Raw genomic sequence first — 26,919 nt, forward strand, 5'->3', positions numbered from 1 at the left:
CTTGCAAAATATATCGTATGCAGTCTAAACCTTCGTACTTCTCGAGGCTATATCTGTCAAACTAGATGGTCAATCACCTTGATTTTTTTTCACAATATCTGTGATATCCTGCTCTAGCTCCTCCTCGTTTTTTATAAACTTCCTAATTTTAGTACTAGCGGTAGAATTAATAATGTGCCGTTTGCTTATGCATGGTCCATATGTTACGTGTTAATTGAGTCAACTTCAATTACATATATCTCGGGTTCGGGATGGTGAAACTTGTTAAAATTTTATAGAGGTGTTGTTCATATGTTAAACAATACGTATGCCAAATTTAAATAATTTCCTAATTTAACTGTCTCGTGGAGGAACCACCTTAATTCATTGAAATGGCTAAATCTCGAAGGTTCGTGGCACCGTTCAATATATTCATTTGAATGCTTTTTTTCCTCAATTTTTTCCTTTTTTAATATGAACCATGAGAATGTGGCTTGAAGCCAATTGCAGCAGAAGGGTTGACGTTGCACCGGACGTTTTGCCAATCTCCGGGACGATCGAATGACCTTCTTCTTTTTCATTTCCAGGTCGCAGATCGAAGCGATGCTCACGAAAAGCTCCGGGAGAGTTCCACTGCTGTACTTTATACTCGCACTTTGGCTTATATACCTAGCCTACGTACTCGATGAGGAGGAGAGAATTTCCGGTTACAGATAGATCTTACCGATGGAACTTCCGCCTACGGGTTTCATCTTTTCTTCCTTACATTCCTTGCGTTTCTCATGCACTTGACTTCTTCACCTTCCCTCTTTTTTACACTTTTTTTTCCTTCCTCTTGAAACCAATATCTCAGTCTATTTCTCATTCGTGCCGGAAAACATTTCCACGTCTTCCTTCCACAGAAAGACAACGTTGAATCGAGCCTTAAAGGAATAGTATTTTTTGTTTCGTCCCGGCACCCAACCAGATCTATGAAAATAACATTTTTTTAAATATTCCATTCCAAATTTTACTGACACGGGACTCGTTGGAGTGGTTATAATCGAGCCAAATCTTTCGATTTCTTCCCATTGAAATCGATTTAATTGATATAATGTTTATTATTTTTTCTGGAATTATTTTGTTTTTGATAAAACAATGGAATTATTCAGGAAATAAAATCCAATTACTGGTGCAGGTATATGTAATTTATCGTTGTTTCCTTTGTTGAGATTTTTTTTCGTAATTATGAAAATTGATAGTAAAATGATTGGCAGCGGGGTGTGTTTGGCGAGCTGAATATAGGAGTCGAACGACTTTATATTGAAGCCGCCTCCAATTGGAAATACACCGTCATACATACCGGTGCATTTGTCCCGTGTATTGATTGGAATGAAGAAGCCTCTCGCATCGTGGCACGAGGAGAGAAAAGCGACTCTATATCGTAGTTGGATTAAACGCCGTTTGAGAATTACACGGACGGAAAGCAATTTTTTTTCCTGTATGATGATTCCCTCGTTGATTTTGATGGTCGATGGATTTAGCGTATTTGCCATTGATTGTGTCCCGGTTGATGTAACCAAAAAAAGTGCTAACTGATGAAAAATACCCTTTCAATCTTCCGCAAACGATCTTCTAACGGATTAAATATTCGTTCTAATTGTCCCATACTCAGACGCTTTAAAAAGAGCCACAAGTATTTGTGGGGGAAACCCTTCACTGAATAAACATTTACTTTGTATTTATTCGTCCGGCCAAGTTTACCCTGGTAAATATTTCCGGCGTGACGATCCCCACGGCAATTATCTAACCAGTTAATACCCTCTCAGTAAATACCAGCACAACATTCCGTTCATTTTCTTTTTCAACTGAAAGTACTATTTCAAGCATTTTACCAGTTTTTTCGATCGTACGAAATCCGATGGTATTTTGAGCAGCAACAAAACATAAAAACACATAAAACTTCCTGGAAATGATCACAAACGTACCGACAATTCTGAAAGCTTCAAAAATACTGAAATTTGTGAGAGGAAGTAAAATACACAGTTCACTGTCGATTCTTAAAGTCTTGAGAATCAATCCTGAGCGAATAAAAAATTTGCTTACTCCCCTGGACCACGTGTTAGTAGATACTTTTTCGATTGTTCGTCTCGAGTAACACGAAACCCTAGACTTCCGGTTCAAATTCGAAGGCATGGCAGGAAGTAAACTTGGTTTTCTTTAATATTCGCCTCAGGATTTCTTTCTTTTTTTCCCATTCTTCATGTGGGTCAATTTATGCAACGATCTTTCTGTAACTCCTCCATGTACCTTCGTATGCTTGTATATATTAAATTCTGTCTAATCCGGATGAGTTCGTCAAACGCACGCGCGCTATGCTTTTCTGTAAACGAAGACAAAATCAGATAATACTTCGTCTTCCATGTGACTACTTTTCAATTCCCGTGACAGTGAAACACGGACATCCAGCCAGCACACTATAGCGTAGAGGTGTTTTAGAGAATTGGACAAGGCTTTCGTACAACGTGTACACCCGGAACTTTGCCAACTGGAGACTTACATCATCGTGCTTGCGAGTGATCACCACCGTACATGTATATTTAAATACATATTTGTATCTTCAAAAATTGTAGTGATTTTTCGATGGGATTTCCACGTTGTTAGACCCATAAAAAGGGTAGAATTTTTCACGTACGTTTTTTCCGCACGATTGGAAACTCAACTAATATTTTTCGTAGGTGATCGGTTATTGGCTGCAGAATCTGAAGACATTTTTGTTAATTTCCTCTAGTATACTCAGTCAATATTTAAACTTAATCATGAATCTCTCGCCTCAGTTTTCCTTTCCTCTCCAAGTCGGGCTTAAGCGAGGGCTTAAGGCTGTTCCATGGCCATAAGTTTCAAACGGCGACCGTCAAGGAGTTTTGCATTAAAGCTAGATAGAAGCAGGCTACCTTAAAAATGTACGTCTATCTCCCAGGAGCTTCGGCATATTTAAACATAATGCAAATGGACTCGTCAGTTCGAACGTAAGTTGTACAGCTATAATAAAAACAAATCGAGTGAAACCGAGAGTAACTTCCATTTCTTTCATTCATTTTTGATTGCGCACATTGAGAGAAACGCGAAGAGCTCCTATAAAGCTTAATTCTTTCACCGATAAACACATTGATAAGCATACATTTATTATGGAAAGAAATAGGGAGAGAGTGAGTGTTGTAGTCAAATGTTTTCAAAGTGCTTTGGAACTTTTGAAGGCACTCGTGTAAGAAAAGCTGTTTGAAAAGTGTGCGGAATGAAAAAAAAAAAAAAAATGAAAATTATGAAGAAAGAGAAGAAAAAGGATAAGCAAAGGGCGTCATTGGAATAAGAATAAGAAGACAGCAGGGAAGACACTCTCCAGTTCGTTTCCGCATGGCGTATAATCGTTCCACGATTTCCATACCATTATTTCGTACCATAGAGTCGTTTTCCCACCACTTTTCTTTCAAAGTCATCTTCATATATATATCTGCATGGAGACTCGTGTATTTGAGTTATTTTTTTTTTTTTTTTTTTCATCGAGGTTTTCATCTTTGCCCTCTTATTCTCGATGAGGGTGTTTGTCGACGCCGGTTTTCCCCAAATACTTGGAGTCCCGTTGTAAAGAAGACGCCCCGGAGAATACTTATGCATTTAGCGCAGCTATCTCTCGTTTGCTCCGTCTTTCTTACCTTCCAACTTTCTTTACAGCTAACTCTGTGGATGTGTAAATTGAGACTCGTGAGACAAAACGTCAGACAAGAAGATTTCTGAGGAAGGAAAATCTCGTTCGCCAAGTCAGAGGGCACTAGGGGGTTATCACCGACGACGGTTTGACGTCTCGATCGTACACTCCAGCCTCCAACATAGCAATGAAAATTATTTCGAACGCTAACTTGGCTCGCTCAACGTGCTGCGTTTGGTTGAATGAAAAAAAATGTTGTAAGACTTTATTAACGTTTTTCAAAGTGTTAAATTTGTTAATGTTAGGCGTAAAAATAGCGTGACTAATAAAAATAAACGCTGACAAGAACTTCAAGGGATTCATTTTTTTGCATATTTTTTCCAATCAACTCTGAGCTCGATCCTTCTTTTACACATCTCAGTCAAAGACTTTTAGATCTCGAGAAATATTCACGATTGTCACGTACGGCGATGGCTCTGAAGAACAAGTAAATTGAGTGAAATATGAATAAGAATATAGCTTGATGAAACACAATCGGAAATTCATTAACATTGAATATGGTGTAATTCAAGTTGAATTTTATTCTGGTTAGAAGTTTCTTCTCCAACAGCCTTTTCTTTCCAACCGAGAAATTTCATGGTGACTTATTCATCCATGAATTTCATAAAAAGATGGTGAAATTGCCTTCGGCCTCGGTGTACGTGTTCATTGAAAATGTCATTAACAATTTCGCATTCTCAGCGCTTTTGCCAGTTCAAGTAATCACCAGCAGCACCAGTTCCGTGCAACGTTACTTCATATTTTATGTTTCTATTACTGTATCCATCCATGGCGTATCGTGTTAATGGAAGGATCGCGGTGTATGTTCTTGAGTTACTTCAGGGCGAGAGAAATATGAGATGATCCCACCTCCCTACGAGTCCCTTAAACTTTCTTTTGCCCAGGCCCTGGTCAATGGAATTGTTGGAGTTGAATAAAACTGTACAACTTACACAGGTTCTTCCTTTCGACCATTTCCTGGAGATTCGTGAAATTTTGATATTATGGAGAGATACAAATCGTCTTTATGTAGTCGAGATTGTAAAGTTGGAATAACCGAATGAATGGAATGAATCATAGACGCGAATATAAATTATATGAAAAGTACGAGGAGCTAAGAGAATTTGTAGTCACGTATGAAATTTATTCGGAAAATCAATCGAGTTCGACTTCGTTTGAGAAAAAATAATGCTCTGGAATATTTGTTAGTAATTGCATTGGCTCAAAAGTCGTTTGTGCGAAGCTTACTCAATCGTCGAAAAAAAGGAATTTCCTTTCCATTGGATTATAAAATGCACCGACACGACTTGTAGATAAGACTTCAATTCGAGCTAAAATATCTGACCCTTGCCCAGCTGGGCGGCAGGATGCCAGAGTTTTCTCATCCCTTTCTCGTAATTTTCAATTCCTTTGATTAAAGTCGACATAACTTCATGTCGTTTCGCACACGAAACTCATTTGGATCATTAAAAAAAAAAAAATGGTTCCCCTTGACCAAGTTCATCGTTGGAACTCGAAGAAATAATCATTCGTTCACAATAATTCCCGATTGTTCTGAACAATGTCGAATCCTAGAGCTTCATAAATCAGCTTATTTGAAAAGCATCCTTCTATTCTTTATTTTCTATACTTAATGAATCTTCTATAACGTCTCAGAGATATATGTGTATAAGTACATTTTTCACGAGCCGGAAAATTGGAATAATTCTCTCCGACGTTGCACGGTGGTTGGAGAGCACACGAGTTGAAGAGAGTGCCTGCGCGATGTGCAGCACCCCTTCCCGGGGCCAAACATTTTTCATAACTTTTTCCAAGAGTCTTTTGTTCATGAAATCACAGTGAGAGCTCTAGCACAATATAAATGTACAACGTCTAGATTTGTGTATGTAAGTTTATGGAGGAGAGAAGCAGGGTGCGTAGTACAAAGTCTTTGCTTAGCTCGAAAGGTTTAATTGTACAGACTGTCCCAAAACTTGGGTTTGCACGATGAAGTAAATCATTTTGTTCATTGGAGGGATGCTTCGAATGAATTTTTTCTGCAATGCACCGCTGATGGGGCAAGAATAAATTAATTATTGGCAAGATCACTCCTTGACTCGAACATGAAATCACCTAATGTTAGCTCATTAGTAATTCATGAAACTGCCATCATTGGAGAAGGAACAAACCACTATTTTCAAGAATTCCCACGGAATTCTGTGCCCTAGTTCGCGTTATTTAGTACGAACATCATTTTTTGACAACGTGTATTTTTCTGACAGGAAGAAACTCCGAGAGAGGTTGAAGCGAGGAACCACCAGAATTCGAAACCTTTCTCACTATTGCTGTATAAGCTGATTTCGTTCTCGTTCTGCTTTCATCCCTCCCGAGGGTCTCTCACATTTCACATTTTCGCTGGTTAATGCGACAGAGTACACACACGCGTTATTTTTTTGTTTAGAGACTTGAAGCACTTCTTACTGCTGCGAGTTGAAGAAAATATACGTACATTATTAATGTAGATATTACTCAGCTTGGCTGTTTCTTATCTTCGTAAGTTTTTTTTCTCTTATTTCTCAACTTCTCAAAGCAATCCAGGGCTCCTAAAAGCAGGTTTTTTCATGGGTCTTCTGTTGAGCTACGTGTATTTTGTACACGTAACAAGAGTCACCCTTTCTAAGAGCTTTTCCAAAGCCCTTGGAAAATCCCTGAGGTTTTATGGACTGTATTAATTGTCTGTGTAACGAATTTCAAAGACACTGAAATCGCTACTCGTTTCGTTGCTTAAACCTCACAACATTTGGAGAATCTCTGATATCCAACACAGAGAGTGCAGGACAAAGAATGACACCACAAGAGGATAAAATCTCTCATTCACCCCATTGGCTATAACGTTAGATAAAAACCAACATGTGCCCAGCAACTACTGCATAACAGGACTTTGTCCAATTCGAAAAATTTTAACAATAAAACAGAAAAAAAACACACACAATTGAACGGTCATTTTTGTAGGATCCTGCGGCACTTCTGGAAGCTTCATTCGAGATTTTTTTGTTCTTCAATTCGAAAAAGAATACTAGATCGGGAAAGGTGTACACGCACACATGTAATTATGAATTCAACTCTACACGCTCTCTTGGGTACGGAAACCCATCGAGAAAAGGTAGACGCGGGATATACATTCACATTTAACGAAGGTGGGTTTGATGATTCTCTCGAAGCCACCGTTTCATTCAGTTTCGTTCTCGTTTCTGTCTGCACTTGTTTCTCGTTTTTCCGACCACGCGAATATATAGGGAAGGTTTCTCGTTTGCTTATTCGTATGGACACAAACTCTTTCTCTCTCTCTCTCTCTCTTCTGTTTTTCTTCCTCTTCGTTTTTTGTTGTATGTTCTCTGCATCGCTCTTTCCCTCTCTCTTTCTTTTCTCTGTCATTTTATTCTATGTTCTTCCCCCATTTCCGGTTCACTCGGGCGCCAACTACGACACCCGCGAGTACTGTCGGTTGGTGGATTATGTGGGTCAGTCTAAAGACTCTTCTGGCATTTGTTTTCCCATTTTTTTCTCTTCAATTCTCCCACCACTCCAGTTCCTATGTGCTCGTAATACCTTTTTGTAGGACTTTTCTCTCGGAAGATTGACGTCGCACACTCCCGTTCTCGTTGTTATAACACTTCTCTTGATAATCTCTACGCAATGTTCCAACTGCGAGGAATCTCGACGAGAATTTTTCCTCTTGTTTTCCAATGTTGGAAGATCCGATTACGTGAAAGAACAACGTTGATTTCTACAGCTTCCGCCGAGCTCGCACCAATATTTTTCCACCTTTTTTCTATTACAGTTTCGTATTGAGAGATCCAAATTGTTGAGAATTGTTGCAGAGAAATCGGTTGGAAAATTGATCAGACCGAGTAATCCAAGTTCGATAGAAATTCTAATGAACCGAAAAACACGATTCGCACATGGAAGCAGGATAGCAGCCAGCTGCAGAAACGATGACGATTAATTAAGGTTTGAGTAATCCGTCGACTGATCGAGCTCGAAGCATAATTGAACTAAACACGTGTTTGTAATTTTGCCTTCGTGCATCACTTTCAACTCAACATACACGTTCTATAAAACAAAGCTTTACGATGTTAGTGCGACCCAGTTATGGATAAGAGCCATTCCGCATGTTGCATCTAAAGTTACTAGTTCGATGAAACGTCACTAATAGCATAAGTCAGTCACGTGAATCAGAAATAGCAGGCCAAAACGATTTCAATGCACAATAGTTTTCTGATATAGTGTGGGGGGATATGCTATTTAAGGGACAACGGCGTTTAAAAGTATTGAACTGAATCGTAAAAATCCAAATAATTTAATCTAAATGTATCAATTTTATGTTCGATCCTGATGATTATTCAACGATTCATTTGGAAGATGATTCTCATTGGAAATTCGATTTCCGAAAATAATTTAGTTGTGCACTCGATTTATTAGTCGAGTGATTGACTCATGGTGAGCCAACATCACCATTTTCTCGTTCGTTTACACGGATGCTGGGAAGAAAAACTTTGAATCAAATGGATGATGATGTGATGTGAATTAAATAACCATGGGGTTTGTGTTTATTGAGTTAATGAGCATTAACAGAGCACGTGGCACAACGAATGATCCTCGAATCATTGGTTTCATCTGTGAAAAAAAGAAGAAAAAATAGGGAAATAAAAACGACGAGAGTTGAAGTCCGATTATTCACTTTACCGTGGTCGTTGCATACACACGAGGAAAACCTAGTGAAAACCCTAGGCGAGTTAAATAGTTGGATTCTGGCCAATTCTTGGACGGAGATGCAACTTCTACCCACAGAATTCACGCTTTTCCCTTCCTCCGTTTTCCCTAATCTATTTTTCTCTCTATCATCAAAAGGTTTTTGTGTCGACAACTCGAAACAAAGGCTCGGATGCGCATGTCCGCGAAGGGACGTCCTTTCACAGGGTTGGTCAAAAAATTGCGGGACGCGAGTATCGCATCCGACAGCCTCTCTTAATTTCTCTTTAATTCAGAGATAAAGCTCGGCCAGAGATAACGACAAAAATGACAGGAAACGCTAAAAAATAAAGGGCGAGGACGACGAAAAAGGTGAAAGGTCGAGGAGAATGCTCGCGAATGGCGGAAGCGCTCCTCGACCGTCGGAAACCCTTTCATCCTTTAAAAACGAGAAGAGCAAAAGGCCTGTGTTCGTGTATATTATACTGGACACATCCACGTTTATAAGCCATTGTGTAAAAAAAAATCTTTCATTCGTCCAGTCGCTCCTATTTTGTCCTCCAAGCCGATTATTACACCAGTTCCTCACACAATCTCCAGTATTTAGATGAAAGCTCGGTACGTGGTCGTGACTTTCCGACATTCATAATGGAAAAACCTTTTATCAATCTTCGTCCCCTTCAAACATTCGTTTTTTCGCTTTATCTCGTATTTCTCAATATTTTTATATCCCCCCAACGACCCTCGGGCATACACGGTCCAATTTCACTCTGAGTAAATATTCATGTTCGTCCAGTGTGAATCACCTAATCCAGAAAAATAAAAATCAATTCAACAAAAACAACGAAATTGTTTAGATTTTTATTTTATTTATTTTTTTTTTTCAAATCCATTGCCGTGTAATACATTTATGAATACGTGAGGACACGCTGAAACGTTGATATTCGATGAGAGAAACGAGATCATTCACGGCACGCGAATCGTCCAGCCGGACCCGTACTCGCCCGGAGCTTAATTGGTCGGTGTCAATTAGCGAGCGTACTCGTTAGCGGTAAACGGCCTCTTGGATATCCTCGCAGCAAGCGAACGCTTCCCCCTTGAGAGCTCTAGGTGTTTATTATCCTTCGTTTATTATATAGCATCATGGGAACTCCCATCTTCGCTGAAATAATTCTGAATTTTGCTACCAAGAATTACTCGTGAAATCGCACAATGGAAATGCGCGTTAACATTCATTCATAGACGAAATGGGCGAAATTATTCTCTGTTCCGAGTGACCGAATCACGAGTCTCAGTTCAAGATATAAAGCAGTGTGATTGTATTTAATGATTATTTTTCGTTATTCTATCAAATACGTGAAAAATATTGAATATTTATCAAATTTGCGAAACATCAGAAAAATTCTATAATTTTTGACGTAAACGAGTGCTCGCATTATCATTAAAACGCTGTGTATATGCGCCCAAATTGAGCCCATAATAAATGCGTGAGCGTGACGACCGTTGCGTGTTCAGAGTACAAACACGTGCGAACAATTTGCTGCTTCGAGGGGATTAAAAAAAAACGATGGTATATTCCATTTTTCTCTGGGTAAAGGCACGATGGGCATCGACCAAGGCCAAGACTTTCTGTTAAACAAAGCCTCGAGATCGACTGGATTCTTCTTCATGGAATGCTGCTTGTATTAATACAATTAACGAATTTCTCTTGACTTGAGAATGGATTTATAATTATTTTGTTCTAAGTCGTACACAGAATACAGTTTTCATGAATTTTTATCTTTTTAAGGCTATCGCCACATTTACGTTGAATTTAAACTCGTGATCATTTCCGGTAGATTATTTTCTCAAATACACGAATTCTGAATAAGGCAGAGCGCAATTAAAGTGATTCTTGAGTTCAAATTTTTCTCTTTCCCATGCCTTTTGTGAGTGGGAAAATTCCATAACCCCAGTTCCAATAAATCCATGATTTTTGAAACGAAAAATCGAATTTTACTCAATCGAAAGTGGCCACTCAACTGGCATCGTTTCTCTTTCAACTGATGGTTTCAACGTGGTCGGACTAACAGAGTATTTTTAATACTCTTATGTGGAATCACTGGGAGCTGAAATAGCGATGGAAATATTAAATATAAAACAAGAATATTTTGCAACGCAGCATGTCTGAATCAAGACCCATAAAAATGGGAAGCTCTACACGTCTTACATACAAGTAAACGCAATCGAATCGCTCGCGTAATTCACGGTCTAGCAATTCATGGTTGAAGGATCGTAGGGGATTCACCCTTTCCGCCTGAACGTCTTGTAACTTCAGATTCGCGAGATCGAGACATCGACAGGGGAGAGAACCCTTCAATGTAGGCACAGAGGTATCGAATTATCGTGAGGGTATTTCTCGTCTGAGAATTTCTCTACAACACTATTGGAATTCCCATGAGATGTTAGAATCACTTCCATATAAATTCCACCGATTTCCGCTATGGAGCGAGACACCACTTCCGCCGTGTGGGTTGGGTAGAGAATGCCCCGAGAGACCAACTTCATAATCAGTCTTTCGTACTTCGTCGTAACCATCAATGTAATGAAACCAGCGAGAATATCAAAGGGAAAATAGAAATGAAAACGTTCTCCGAGATACCAGCAATCCTAAGTTCCCTTTATTGGGTTCCCGGTTGTCGTATAACCGGGGACAAAAAGCACCGAACAATGGTCCATAGTGATGAAAGAATATGAATTAAAATTGTCTTCGAGTCATCTCAAACGGACTCGGCTCGTATTCCCTTTTACAGGCTCTCGAGCACCTGCTAATGAAGCTAAGAAATAACAGGAATAATAATCGATGAAAGACCGCCCCTCGTCAGAGTTCAATCCAATTAAATCTACTTCAGAGAAAAATATTGCTTTACGCTATGTTTTAAGGAAACGTGATGGGATTAGGACTAGTAGAATTTCCTGGAGAAGATCCGAAGACGTAAAATGACGAATGCTGCGGTAAAGCAGTGAGCGGATTTACATGGAGTGTGTGCGAAAGCTCTTGCACAGGAGAGTTCGCGTGCACATCGTATTGAAGGAATAACGTAAAGCCACTACAAAGGATATAGGTCTACTGATCCTGCAGCGGTGGAATGATTAGCGTTTATCCTGTAGTCGCAGACCGGAAAAGCCCGTGCAGTAGCTTTACTCGAAGAGGATTAAGGTCAAGAGGTCATGTAGACGCTTCTGTTTTGAGGGAAGTGCGATTGTATCTCGCCTCTATCGAGTCCTTCACGCTCTGAAGTATTTGTGCAAGTTCCACCAAGTTTGAAGACGCGCAGATGCGGAGGCGACGAGCGCTACGACAACATTTCTCGACAATTCGTCACGGAGAAATCCTTACGGACCTCAATATCCGAGAGATTCCGGAATTTACAAGATATCCGGAATCTCAATCTCAACTGAGCGTCAATGTCTCAAGACTCAGTGGATTTTCTTAGCAAAATGGAAGCTGTCACTGTTTTTGTACCATCTTTCCAACAAGATCCGACAGTTGCTCTATTATTTTGGCATGCTACTCGACAACTTGGTCATGTGTTCTCATTGGAAATTACCTGGCTTCTCAGCGAAATAAGTTGTATTCAGTGCGGATGGAAACCCAAGCACACGGAGAAAACGAGGCCGAAAATTCTAGAGAAAAGTACTAGAAATAGGAATATAGTACTAGGAATATATCTCGGGGACAGCATATGCGTACTGGATTGTAGCATTAATTCGATGAGCAATAATAAAAACTCTTCTATCCACCATAGTAAAAAGCCCAATACCCATACCTTTTATTCCAAAGACTCAAGAGTTTTTTTCTCTCTGAGCGTAGTAAAAAATGCTTTCAGTCACTTCAAATGTTTATATTACAAAGTATGCTCGTGCATTTTGAAAAAAAAAACTATACTTATGGTAAAATGTCACACGTATTCGGTGTATATTCGTGTATTTATCATAGAATTTACTACGCTGACAGTGAAAATTTGTGACACAATATATTTTCACTTATCATGTGAGTGCTAGTCTGACATGATGAATAACACTCGAAAACAAAACAAAATATGGTTTTCACGTGCATCACTTTTTGCCATGCACATAAAGCTGTTTAGAATTAAAGGGACGAAAAATAACAAAATTCAAAAAATACGACGCTGTTTGTAGTCGGTGGCTAAATACTTTGAAAATTCTTGAAAAATAATATATTCCTCACTATAGAAAACGAATCCGTTTGCTCCGTGCATGCGAAGCTGGTGCAAGATCGACTGTCTTACCCTGATTGTAATTGAGTCAGAAGTTTCGAGTGATCGCAGGAGCAGGATTAGCTCCTGCGATATTATTCCTAGTGTCCTTGATAATTAATAGTTGTCTTATCCATTTAACATCTGTGCTGTAGAGCCATCATCAAGCATCGCTACAAATGTGGACTAGAAATTTGAGCTAACCGCCCATCTAAGGCTTGGTCATGGTGCGAGTTATTCGTACATATATGAATGAAAATCGAACAACTAAAATCCACGAAACGCGTGCATTGGTCCATATTCAAGTTGGAAAGTACGCACGGGCTAGATCGTTCGTCGTTTTAGCGGTTTGACCCGCGGGTTTGGCATGGAAGTTCCAAATTCTCGTGACCACAAGAGAGTCTATACACTTATCTTCCATCTCGCGTGAGCCCCGATTGCCCATCCTGACTGAAAGGCTTTCACATTCAAAGGTTTTACATTCTCTTCGAACTCTGCGAACACAGCTTGTTCTAGAGATTAGATATTTGTAGACAAATGACCAGAGTTCGAATGCCTAACCGTAACAAACCGGAGATTTTGGTGAGTCCAGTTTTCACGCTAATTCGTTGATGTTCCCTGCCAATCAATGACGAAATCCGGCATACGGGTACGAGGCCTGAATCACTGGATCTAGAAATCAGAGGGTCGGCCGAAAACGAACAATTTAGCAATTACGATGACGTCAAATAAACCATGATGGTCCCTAATTCATTTCATTTTTTGACATGCTCGTTATTCTTCGGAGCGATTTAATCTCTCTCGAGCTCAATTCGGTACGCTGCTCCATCCAGGACTTAATCAGGCCTCCGAGGATAGACTCACCAGAAATTAAAACCAATTAGGGTGAAATGGATCCGTTGGATAGTTGTCAGAAGACGAGTACGATCAGAATATCAAAAACTGTAATAAACAATAATCCATTTTACGGTTCGAACAATATTGTCCTGGCATTGCAGTGACCAAGTTTGATTTTTTTATTAATTCGAATTCTGTGTTGATTCAAGCATACGAAATTGGAAACAATCATTGCCCGTAGCACCATTGTGTATTTCTGTACGCGGACGCTTACTATTTAGCCATAGGTGCAGAGAGAAATCTCGAATCACTATGTCCTACTGGGGGAAAACCGTTAGCAAGAATTTAAATGCAAATTTCGAAATGCAAATACGTGCGGACGGTTTCACGTGCATGAGAGACCTCCAGGACCGTAGGGAACGAAAGGCACGAGAGTCTGATCAAAAAGTGGTCAGATCGCTCTTTTTTCCCTCTGCCTTTACTCTCGTTCTTAAAACTGCTAATCTACTCGCACAGCGCCACTTTGTAATTCGGCGTTCGTGATCTCTTTCCTCTTTTTATTCGACACGATCGTTTTATTTTTCAGGCGTTTTTTTATCATATCACTTTCAAAATGGCTCGACTTTCTTCCGCCAAGAATTTTTAAGACCGGATTTTCAGGACCGCTCTTTTTCATCTCCTTTCCGTACTCTTCTCTTCTCTCCTCTTCTCATTCGGTTTCGAGTATTTCACAACTGCCACTTATCTCTGAGATAAAAAAAAAAAAAAAAAAAAAAACAAAGTTCGAGGGACAAAAAAATCACGAAAACTTTTACAACGGAACAGTTTCAGCTTCACCAAAAATCACGTTGGATATTATTTTCTCGTTTTTTTTCTCATCATCTGCGTGCTATATAATTATTCTGTTCCACCGATCGAAGCCCTTTTCCCAGGCGAACAGAACTAACGATCCGGCCCAACGATATTTTTTACCAGGCAGATTTTAAAGGTTTCGAATTCACACAGGAAATGCCAAAACTCGAAGTACTTTCACTCAAGACGTTGCCAGTAAATCATGAAAAAATGTGTGATGACAATTTTCGTGTAGTCAACGCATGACGATTCAGCAAATATTCATGGGAAAAAAATTCTTTTTATCCAAAATACATTTCAAAAAACTGCTTTAAAAAAGATAAGTGGCCATTTATCTCTGGACCATTTGAGAGTAACAAGAGATTTTATACAGTGGAATCCAATTTTGACCACGTAGAAACTTGGAAAATAATGGTCGAAAAAAATGTGGGCTGTGGGAGACGCCGCAGAAAAAATACATTATGCGAAGTGGTATCTCAACGTTTACAACTATTTTATGCGGTCTTGCATTGTCTCTTTATTCTACCTACACGCACTGATCGCTACTGAATGTTTATGCATACTTTTTCCACTCTCTCGGTCTCTCTCTCCCTTTCCCTCGTTGGGGTTGTAACTCGGAATATTAACTGCGCTCTTTCCGAGGAATCCTTTTTGTCCCTCTATCTGTTTAGCGTAAAAGGGCGCTTTCGTGAAATGTTCTCAACCGTGGAGACTGCAAAGTAGGTGCGTGATTCCAGCACACCATTCAGGGGGACCTGGAGCGAAACGTTTTAAAAGGATGTGTGTATGGATACACATGGATCATTCTAAGTGAAACTACTAGAGCTAGAATCCGTCCTAAAATAAGATGCTTCCTGGGAAAACTTTTCTTCCGAGAGTGTGACAATTTCTTTATTTTTTTTTTCTCTAAAGTACTTGTTGGGAATTTTCAGTTGAAATAGTCTCAGAATTTCAATTCGTAAAATCATTTCATCCGTTTCAATTTGCCGAGAATTTGTTGAAAATTAAAAAAAGTGAGGAGATCACTATCGAAATTTACGAAAGATGAAATTGAACGGTGCCAACACATCGGTATCGAGCCAGCCCTCTTGGACATAAAAAAATAGACGATGCTTCGAGCTCGCTGATAATTTTAATGGTTTTTTCCATTGCCGATAATGGTATGTGTGGTTAAATTTGAACATTTAATTTGAATCAGGATAGAAAGCTTTACAATTTGGCTCGAATGGACCCATATAAATATCAAGAGTATGTGTACGCAGTACGGTTTCTCGCTTCGCTATCGTGCCAAGCCACTCTCGAAAACGCCAGGGTCTTCATCTCTGTATGAAGTACTTTGCAATAAAGCTATTACATGGTACACACTGGAGTAATATATATAAATGCGTGCACTATAGATAATAGATTTATGTATACACGTACAAATGGTATTCGTGAAACAGAGATTGAAAAGTTAGTCAGTGAAACTCTCGCAATTTGAGGCAAAGTCTTTTTTACGGCCAATAAAAGTAAGTTGCATCGAGCCATAACCAAAAATATAATTATACGAAAAAATAATTCTAGGGATGATTTGGATCAGTGCAAATTATTCATCAGCCATTTGCCCATGCTTTTTTGTACTTATATCGCCTTGTGGATTAGAGACCTCAAAGTTGCCATGGTAACGAAAATAATTCTCATCAAGAATCCAAAAAAACTCAATTTTTTAATCAGCGTAATGAAGGCAAGGTAGGCAGAAAGACAAATTTTGAAATTGTTTTTTTCTTTCAGTTGTTCCTCGTTTCTAGGCTGCAGCGAGATTTCGTATAGCATAAAAATGAGATTACCATGGATATAATGTTCATACGGCTTCTATCGTACATGCTATCGTGTGTAGCAAAGCGTGCAGAGAAAGTGACCAGTCGCTACGAGATGAACGCAAAAGGTTTAAATTTTCCCGCGGAAATTCGAACAGGCCATGGCCTAGAAAAACTCGATAATTGGAATATGTTAATATCTTAAAATTAGTTCATTCGACATCGTGCCATAAATTTTATGGAGCTTCGTCACGAAGTTCTCACAGTTAAATTATTCATTGGATTTTTACTTGGCGATTTGAAACGTGATTTATTATTTGCAGTGGAGCAACCGATTGTGGCAAGGTGTGCTGAGTTAAATCTTAGGAAAGCTTCACTTTGCACGCGCAGTAAATGTAATAACACACCAAAAATGTGACGATCAATTGTTGAGTGAAAATAAAATGGCAGCACGAACCAAAGACTCGAAAAAATTCCTTCAAAGCTGGATCATCTTTTCACCTAGCAATCTTCGAAAGTACGAATAAATATTTTTATGTCCTCAATTCCGTTTTACGGAATTATCTCAAATGTTGAAAGTGAAAAGTCCCATAAACTTTATCTACCGCTAAATCTCGAAAGGAAGATTCAACGGTTCGTCCTTATTCCTGCGAGATTATTCAGTCATCGCATTCGTAGAGTTTCAAAAAATATAATCTCTCAACGCGGAGATGTGCGAGTGGACCAATGGCCTTTTTCTTTCGCGTGACAGGAAAAGTGCTCTTTTTATGTGCTCGTCTTCCGCGCACTCTCGCAACCGTTGTGTGTTCGCTTACTCTGTAAAAGTAGCGCGGAAAATGCCACCCGCGCTCGTGCGTCAGTCGCGTGTATATATAGGATGCATTATGAAGTACCAGCCTCACGCGAGCAACCCAACTGATCTCGTTTCATCCAAAGTGGAGCTTCCAATAAGCCAACTTTCCGTTAATTCAATTCCCAAAACATACTTTTCCGTGGCACAATTTCACTTCAATTAACCTTTGACGGTTCAACCGAGTCTGCAGAAAGAACGATTCCTTACAACGAAAATCTTTTTTTTTAATCAATTTTATCAAATTAAGAAAAAAAAAATTCAAAATTTAACAAATTTATAAAAAAAAAATTTTTTTATCAGTCAAAATATTCGAACGCATCGATGGTAAATATTGAAAAAAATACTCAAGAAACTCTCCCTCAGTTTTTCTCGTTCGACGATTCATTCGGGTAACTTTATTTTGGAAAACTCCAATCGAAAGAATGATGCGTGTCGTGTGCAGCGAGCGTTAGTTCGTTAAAATAAAGGGTTAACTGGGTAAACTAGAAATGCGAAAGAAAAATTAAATTTTTTTCAGTGACATAAAGATAGTTCGCTCAGTCAGTTCGACTTTATTTAAAAAAGGGTGCTCAAATGTTTATGAATATTGTGATGCAGGGATTGAGATTTTTTTTTAATGTGAACTTCGTCGTGATGAAATTGCGTATTCGATGTCATAAAGTTGATAACATTTGCAACGAGTGACATAAAAAAAATTGAATTATTATTTAGTTAAAACGATAATTAAAAAAGTTAGTAGTGAGTTTGAGCACTGAAATTAAAAACAAAAGTATAACAGTTTGAAAAATTGGCCATACTAACAGTGTTGTGGGTAAAAAAACAAAAAATTTTGTTTCACAAAAATGAGTCTCAACCTCATTAGTCAGACGAAGGTATATCGTGCAAACAAAATAAATTGATCACAATTTAGAAGATTCTTTGTCAAGCTGGAATGAGTTCTCCCATAGGAATCTCGTCTCAAAGATCTCGTATAACGAGGAACTGCTCTTGCGCAGCTTCTGACCGGTGTACAGGAAGATTCCGTCCTGTTTCAGTGCTGGCAGAAAGAGAAAAGAGCCAGTCGCTCGAAGTCGCATAAACAACAAGAGAGATGCGAGAACGCAAAGCACGCGCCGCGGGTGTCTCTTCTGTTATATACGTGCTTTTTGCTCGTTAACCAACTCCCTTCGACGTGCTCTTCGTTCACCGAACCTCCTATTTATGCATGTCCTCGTATACGGTTCGCATTCTCAACAAATTCCGCAGAAAGTTTGCACGGCACTCCGCCCTTGGATCTTTTTCCAAATATAATATTCGTTTTGATGTGTATGTTTCATAAATTAAAAAACCTTTTTATATTTCAATGAAAATTAGCCACTGTAGGAAAAACGTTATTTAGAAAAATTCTATAACGTTTAATAACCTTAAAATTTGACACGCGTATCAAATTTTAAAGGATTCGTCTTATTAGTTATCGAGACAAGCGTGTTTAAATATTTAAAAAAATACACAGGGTTATAGGGACTACGCGTAAAAAATTGCTTACCTTTTCGTATATAATAAATAAATACTTTTTACGAAGTTTGTGAAAAACGTACACAATAACAATTGAGTATGTAATGAAAGTTTGGGGGAAAATTCGAGACGATTGTCTTATTAGTAATAAAGATATATTACGTTAAAGATTGAACGAAATTGGTAATGGAGCACTCGTAAAACCTCACATTTGCTTATTTCGGCATTTTGTTTCTTCCTGGCTTGGACCCTTCCTGTCATAGCCTTCTGTCTTTTTATTATTACTTTTTTCCTGATCCATTTCCCTTTGTGTTTGCCCTTTGCGTTCTCTAATGCGATTTTTTACATTAAAAACTAAAGTATTTTCGCCAGGGACGAATGAAATTTGGGGTTCAGTGAGTGATGGATCCCCGATTAATTAATGGCTTTTAATTTCATTCACCAAAAGGTAAATTGAAAAAATTTATTTACAATTTCGAATAAATAACTCTGACATGAGTTTAAAGTGATTATATCTTCAATTCGAAAGTAAAAATCGTTCCAATTTAGATACCCATAAAATACTATCCTTCGGGCATGATCTACGTTAATGATTGTTATAAAAACATTCATAGGATGAAACATTTTGCTTTTTGAATATTTATCAATATTCGCACTTTTTCCTTTCAAGGAACATCGTTCCCACCTCCCAACCTAAAGGTTTCTTCAACGAAAAATGAGAGAATTTATTTTCCTTGCAATTCATTCGTTTCTCGAAGTATTTTCATTGATTTTTCAACGATTCAACATTAATACTCAGTTTCCGATGAAAAGTAAATCTTCAAGTTCATGAATGTCGATCGTAAATACGTAATTACTCTATGAGTTGAAAGTCCCTGAGGAATTGAAGCTTCTTAACAATTAAGAAACCGATTCAAACAATTATCGATCGAATGAAAAGCGGAGAATTTTCTTCGCCAAGAAACGTTTCTGTACGAGTCCAAGTTAAGCGGTTCTTACACACCGCATCACGCGCTCATACGCCTCAGAATCTGAGACATAATTTCATAAACCTTTGTCATAGAATCCAGCATCGATGTCGTGGATCCAATGCGAGCTTCACATGAACAAAATTTCACCCTAAATCTCAATCCCCCTCACTTTTACTTTTATCATCTCGTATCATGTCGTTCCCGATACCACGCACGTACGCGTTCAGCTTCTACCGAAGTTCAAAATATCGCCAAAAAAATTGATGCCTTTTTCTAAACGATTGTCAAGACTTTTTCAATGAAGCAACGATACCAATAAGAAAATGAAAATTACATACTCGTTGGCCCGGAAAAAATGATTTCCGGTTCACTATTCCTAAATGTAAAATAAAGAAAATACTTTTCAAATGGAAATAAAGCGACTTCGAATTTGAGAAATATACAAAAATTATTGAAATCCAGCAGAAAATGACGTAACGAAGGAAAGATCAATGGATTTGATGTCCTGCTAGAATTAACACGGCCAATCGACATCATCACGATGTTATGCACTCGGCGTTATCCGATCGCTTTTGATCTCGATCTAAATTGCCGATATTCTCAGTGAAGCGTAACTCCGGTGCGTGGAAGGGCAAAATTTTCATCCCTTGCGGCGTTGTGCTCTTTGGCCTTTCGTAGTCGTTTGAAAAGAGACGCTAATCTGAGAGGATTGCCCCGGACGTACCAGCTAATTAAGTAAATTCATTAATAGACTATACATTCATCAGCTTAGACTCTTGTCATATTCGATGGTAAAAACCGATGAGCTTTGAAGTTTATGGTAAATGGATTAATCCTCCGATTATTTTTCATCGTTTTGCCTTTATTGCGAAAGAGAACAAGGAGAAATGTGGATTCGAAAAAAAGAAAATCTGGAGTGCGACAGAAAAGTGGGTTCTGAAGTAGTCTACAAAATTTCATAAACCTCATAAATAGGAATTTTTCGAGAAAAAATATGCATTTCTTAATAAATGAAAAGGAAAAAAAATCGCCTAGATATACCTCGTGAAAGGTAAAAATAAATAAATTCTTCATTTTTTCACCCCCCCCCCCCCCCCCACCCCCTCTATAAAGTCAGAAGATCCTTATCAATGAATTTTTCAACAGCAGTCTCATACTTCCTGCGGGTGAATTCAAGGAAGGAATGAAACGAAGAGCAGAAAAAAACCAACGCAATTTGTCGTTTTTCATCCCTCTGCTACACGCGCTGCAATCTCGCTCCCGGCAGGAATACTTGAGAGCCACTTTCCTCTCAATCCTCTCCTTTTTCCTTGCCTTGTTGTGAAGCCGCGAAAAGCTGGAGGGGCTTTTCCGTATCGACGCTTCGAGCTGGCCATACAGGAGATAAAAGTACCATCGGGGAGCTTCCATGATAAATAAGCTTCAAGATTTTTACAACCCCTCATGAGCTATCGCCCTTGTATAACCTTTCCTTCTTTTTTTTCATTTGTGTGTTTATCGATATGTTCCCTTATCAAATACCAATATCTATATCTTCGATCGTGTTTACACGCCTCCTATGAAAAAATTCCATTCAATCTCACTTCCGGACAGCCACTCGAGCAATCCCTGATAAGATTTATCCGTCGCCTTTCTGAGATTGCTCGCGCTGTGCGCTCACAAAGCTTCGACTGGATCGAGTCAACGAGGGAAAAACGTTAATCACGCGATAAGATTATATCTTAGTTGACCCAGGTCAAAAAAAATTTGAATTCGAAGCTTCCCACGATTCCAAGAATGTCTTAAAAAATAATAAAAATAAAAAGAAGAAAAAATTTTTCTAGTACTTGGGTTTTCAATTTTTCAAATTACTATTTTTTTATCGTCAAATTCAAAGTTCAACGAAGGTATTGAGTCGAGTCTACTCGTCAAGGTGAGACGTCTCCGTTCCTTAGCATTGAGAGTTGAAGTCGAAAAATTTATTTCCATATCCCGTGGCGGTCGAATAAAGTAAAGTAGGAAAAAAAATGTAAGAGCATGTTTCAAAGTCAATGAAAAAGTGATGGAGAGGGATAAGAGCTACTCGTTGACCCTGAAAATGGAAGATTCAGCTAACGTGCGTAACTGCGAATCTTCGAAACGCTCTTTACCTCCCTCTTTCAATCGTCTCATAGAGGATTCTCTCGAATTCTCCAGAATTGGATCACGGAGGCAGCGAAAGAAGGAGAAAAAAGGACTAATAGGACCGACCGGGGGGATTTCCCTTTGAGGGAACCACCACGAGCATCGTCACCCTTTAATCAGTGATGCTAACTGGAACCCCGCTGAATATTTTTATCGTTCCTTTTTTTCCTCACCGATCACAGAGTCGTTAGAACAGTTGTGCCATATTCAGCTGACTGGTCATATTTTTTATTATCACGTAAATCTTTCAACTCAGCGAACGATCATCGTGTCGTTATTTTAATTGGAGTATTTCTCGGATAACTGAACAGATTTATCGAGATCGATGTCATCAGAATCCGGAATCTTTTATGACTCGGACGACAAGTCGATTCGTTCAATCCAATAAGGTTGCGATCAAACAGTTTTCCATTTTTGATATTCCAATGAAAAACTACGGTTAACTGGGAATCATAATTTGAGAATAAAAAGTACAAAATGGAGAGCAGTTTCCTGAAAATTTGTTTACGAACGAGCCATTTCCAACCCCGAAAATCTCATGCACGCGTAATAATTGTGTTTTAGATTATTGAGAAAAATCGAGAGCTACGCTCGCTCGAGGTTGTCTAATTAATATGTAAAAGACATTTCATAATTGCACTGTGTGGGGCGTAAAACAAACTTGTAAAATGGTAATGTCACATGAGAACGTACCGGCTTTACAAACGTCGAGATCCAAGTCATTGGTTATCGAATGCGGAAAGTTCGTCGTGAGGAGCTCGTCGACCGTGAATTTTCGTCGATGTTTGTTGGCGTTATTAACCGAAAAATTCGACGAAGTCTCGTTTCTCTGCAAAACTCGAGAATCGACGATAACGACGAGAATCGAAACGATCGGGAGAAAAATCATTTCGGGGATGCTTTTTTGTTTCCTATTCACAACGCGATGTTACAACTTTTGATCATAACCGATCAAACTCCATGGAACTTTGATATTAAATTAATGTACATTTGGTCGGTTTGAAAGTGGCGGCAAACTTTCGACGTTTTTTCTTCTTCTTATATCCAGTGACGATGAGATAGCTGTGAAATTTTGAAAACTCATGCACAAAACTTATCCTCCGAACTGAGATATTTTTTCGCGGTGGCAAAACTGTGCACTCGCGCTCCAAGCGAAAAAGCAAAACTTTTCAACTTTATCCAAAGTCCAGATATTCGTCGGTGTTTGCGACTCAATGTAAACGGCGTGTTAACGGAAACGAAATTGAGACTCGTACGTTGGATGCGCCACCCCCGAGTGGCGCAAGCTTTCGAAAGGAAAACAGTCCTCGGTTTCACGCTGTAACAGACAAGTCCACGGGGAAATTCACTGTGGACAAAAGTTCTTTTTCCTTTTTTTTTTTAATCTCTTTCTTATTGTTCCTCGTTTGATTCGTCAGTGTTTTTATTCTCGTAGAGTTCCCGAGAAATAAGTAAATCGTTGTTTCTTTCCGTTAGTCCCGGAGACAGTATAATTATGGGGTTTTGTCACTGTGATTATGGAAAGTAGAATTGTCATTGCCACAAACGTACGCGAACGATTTTCAAAGGTATTTATCGAGTGCTGCACAAATTAATTCGTTACTGATATGAACGTTGGTTTTTTGCTTCCCGTTATGTGCTGTCTACTTTTTGAAATTTATCTTCAATTCAGTCAACTCAACTCGTCGCCTCCTTTGAAATTTTCCTCCTTCTTTATGTCTTTTTTAAAAATTCCTTTTTTACTGTGATTCCCAGTGGAAAAAGCACAAATTTCTTTCTTTCGTTTAAATGGAGAATAATCGTTGCTGTTTAACACGTCCTAAGATACGTAATCGGTAAAGTAGTCGCGGGATATTACAACGGGTCAAAGTTCGAGATGAGACAACGAGCGACAAACATCGTTGTCCCGCGAACGTGGAGAACCGACTGATCGTGGCCGCGCCGCAAGTGCAGCAGCGTCGACGTCGTCTCGATAGTCTAGCGCGTTCGGAAAGCGCGCGCTCGTATAACGCGGCTCCCGTCTATAGCGATGAGAATTTTCGTGCGGGTGGAGGGATTCTGTTAAGGTCGGAGGGGGGGAAGAAGTTACACACGACTATCACTTTCGTTTCTGTATCAAAATCTCCCGGACTTTTTTCAATTTCACTGTTCCATGCGTATTTTTTTTACCAGCATCATAAACTTCACTATTTTATATTTTTTCAAAGCTCAAATTGTGGCGCTCGGGAGTGATTTGATGGGAGGCTCGATCGGGTTTAATTTTACAAGAACAAAATATTTTTCGTTCTTCCAATTCTTCAAAGTGGTTACAGCTCATAAAAAAACTTTGGAACGTTTTCAGCTCCGAGTATATGTTATTTTTAAATGAGAATATCCGCCGACTTATTTCATTAAGGGGGAATATCAGGGTGGAAGGCTGAAAAATAAGGTACTTTTTGGGAATTTTTTTTTTTTAATCGGCTCGATCAAATTATTTGAAATTTTGTGCATCAATTATTGAAGTAATTACGTATAAAAGGATTTTTATTTTTTTTTATTTTTAGTACATTTTATTAAGCAGAGGAGAAATAACAAAATGACGGCTCAAAAAACGACTCCCCGACGGTTGACAGCACAAGTGCCACAGCAAACATTTGAAACCAAAAATTCAAAAAGATTATTAAATTATAATAGTATAGCTATCGCAGCATCGTTCAAAATTTGAAAATTTTGATTAGAAAAATAAATGGCAGCCATTTAAAAAAAAATCGATCTTACACAAAAATTTTGCAGTAAATTGTTAATAAAAAAAAATAAACAATTTTAAAAAAGCTCTACGATGCGACGATAGCGATAGTTTTCTGTAGAGAATCCTTCTTGAATGAAGTCGATTGGACAAAATTTGACATGGTTTCGAGAAAAACGCGTTTAAAGTTTTGAGAGGATGAAATTGAATGATGTTACTTAAGTATTAATATAAAACAAGTTCTTACCGATTAGCCTGCTATCCCTTGACCACAGAGAAGCTCTTTTGCGCCCAAGCTTTTTCACATTAATATTCCCCCTTAATAACGCTGAAATAAAAACTGAGATTTTCAAAATTTAGTGACACGAAATAAAAGAAAATAAAGTCATCGAGTGACTTTTCTTTACGCAGCTGTGGAAAGTAACGAAGTTTTATTATTATCTCATGATTGAAACGAACGTCTAAGAATTTATTAGCGACAGAAATGAATAGAATTTGATGAAAATTTCTCCACTGTGTTTCCGACGTTGCCTCACACTTCTTCGTGAGGCAACGTCGAAGTGTTCATCCTCCGAGAACTTTTCATAAACTTGTACTTCTTACTCTCCATTGGAACGTGAGTGGCAGAGCTATAAAGTGGTGTGAAAGAAAATGAGAGTACGAAAAGCCGATTGGCGAGTCTATAGAGTGATTCGAAGCAGTGAGACGAGAGGGTAGTTCGCACCCCCGACAGTATCTTGAGTTGCTGTGGAGGGTTGAACAGGTAAGTGGCAGGTGGCTACTTTTATTCTCCCAAAGGCAAGCTTTTGCCTTGCCGGTTGTATACAACCTTCTCGTCGGTACACACTCACCGGCTCTGGAATACGGAACGAGAACATTTCGTGGATAGCTCGTACGAACATTTTACTTTTAGCGCGGCATTCCCAAGCCCTCAATCTCCGTTAAGGGTTTCTCGCAATAATATATTTCGCTGGTATACGATTTATACTTTTGTGGTGCAAAAGCGCAGTAAACGCGCGGACCCAAGCAAATATCATGTTATACAGGATGTTTCAAAAATCCTGTCAAAACTGGAGCGAAAGGAGCGAAGGATCGAAATCTTACCGAGCTAGAGTTGAAGGGACATTTGTGTCAAAACTGGACAGCTCGAGTCCGCTTAGTGAACAGAACGAATGGCAACTCTCTCCGTCGATTTCCCGTGATCTGCATGCCTGGTGTTCTCGGCATTGATTCTGAAAAGTCCAGTGCCCAATGTGCGGAGCTGCTATTACCGTGAATGAAATAGGGGACACTGCCGAATTTATCGAGTGCAATTTTCGCTCGAGCTGTGCGCGAGTCATCGGTAAACGCTTGGACCACTTCGATCGAAACGAAGCGATCGTTAAAGCTCACAATTCTCGTTGAACTTTCAGTCCGAGAAGAATGACAGGAAAGAATGTGAGGCACTATGAAAAATATTTTTGTGAATAAATTTCATTCGTTTCACGAGCTAATTCGTTCCCTATTACACAGAGAGGCTGATGTAAATTTAGGAACATTTCAGTAACACGTGATGTCTGATAATGATAAGTGCGCAATATCCATGTCCATTCTGAATTCGTATTTGTGTCCGTTTTTTCGCATATCATATATTTACCTTATTCTGTGTGGGAACACGTGTTTCGAGTCCCACGCAGGGATCTGGATTTCTCTAAAGAGAGAGAAAATAAGAGAGAGAGAGAGAGATAGAAAAAAGTATCGAATTACTGGTACGGGATCACCCTTTTGGAGCTGCCCTTTGCTTGCACCCTCACTGCAACCCTCTCTTTCTCTCTGTGACCCTTGTCACCCTTACTTTTTTCGCTGCTTCGTCATTCTCGTCACAGTGTGTCTATATGAGTGCATGAGTATCGACACGGTCGGGGAAACCCCTCACGAATCGTATTATCCGCGACCAAAAAACCCCATAAAAAAACATTTTCTTGATCCGGAACTGACTGTTATTCTGAGCACACATCAATCCTAAGTTCGATCTGCATTGTTTTCTGCACAGTACCATGAAAGCTTTTCTACCTTCGTTCTCTTCTGAGTGAGCTTACTCAACAAAAAATTACAGCGAAAAAATATATTTGTTGATTCAACAAATTTTTGGTGGAGACCAATAAATCGTAGGGAAATAAATTAAATTCAGCAACTTGACAAAATGCGAAATAACTCGATTTCTTGGCGCATCTGAATATTGCTCACTATGAAAAAAAAAAAAAAAAAACATTGTAGATTCAATCTGTTGTGAGTTAACAAAACATTTTTTTTTTTACTTATTTTTTTCTTTTCTAAGACATTTTTTGATCAATTTAACTTTGGTATTTTCGTTCTTGATAAACTTTTGCCCATTTTCTCACGGCCTCAGTAGAGAAGCTTTCTCATACTCGGGAACAATCGAATCTCCGCATTCTCTATAATAATTTTTCATTTTTCGATTTAACAGCATTAATAGTTGTACTTTATAGTACTGTTGTATTTTAAAATATGTTTTTAAAAAGAAAAGTGGTTACC

At 38.8% G+C, this 26,919-nt stretch overlaps 1 protein-coding gene across 1 annotated transcript in view; it reads right to left on the minus strand.

The window, feature by feature from the left end:
- The window catches only part of tok (tolkin), a 51,426-nt gene extending 27,804 nt beyond the window's left edge, over positions 1 to 23,622 (minus strand). The window contains exon 1 of the mRNA XM_043427694.1: positions 22,353 to 23,622. Within this exon, the coding sequence (XP_043283629.1) occupies positions 22,353 to 22,548 (196 nt within the window). The 5' untranslated portion in view covers positions 22,549 to 23,622. The remainder of the gene's footprint in view (positions 1 to 22,352) is intronic.
- Positions 23,623 to 26,919: the final 3,297 nt, after the last annotated feature.

This window comes from Venturia canescens, chromosome 1 (assembly GCF_019457755.1).
Source record: "Venturia canescens isolate UGA chromosome 1, ASM1945775v1, whole genome shotgun sequence".
In the NCBI taxonomy this organism is placed as follows: domain Eukaryota; kingdom Metazoa; phylum Arthropoda; class Insecta; order Hymenoptera; family Ichneumonidae; genus Venturia; species Venturia canescens.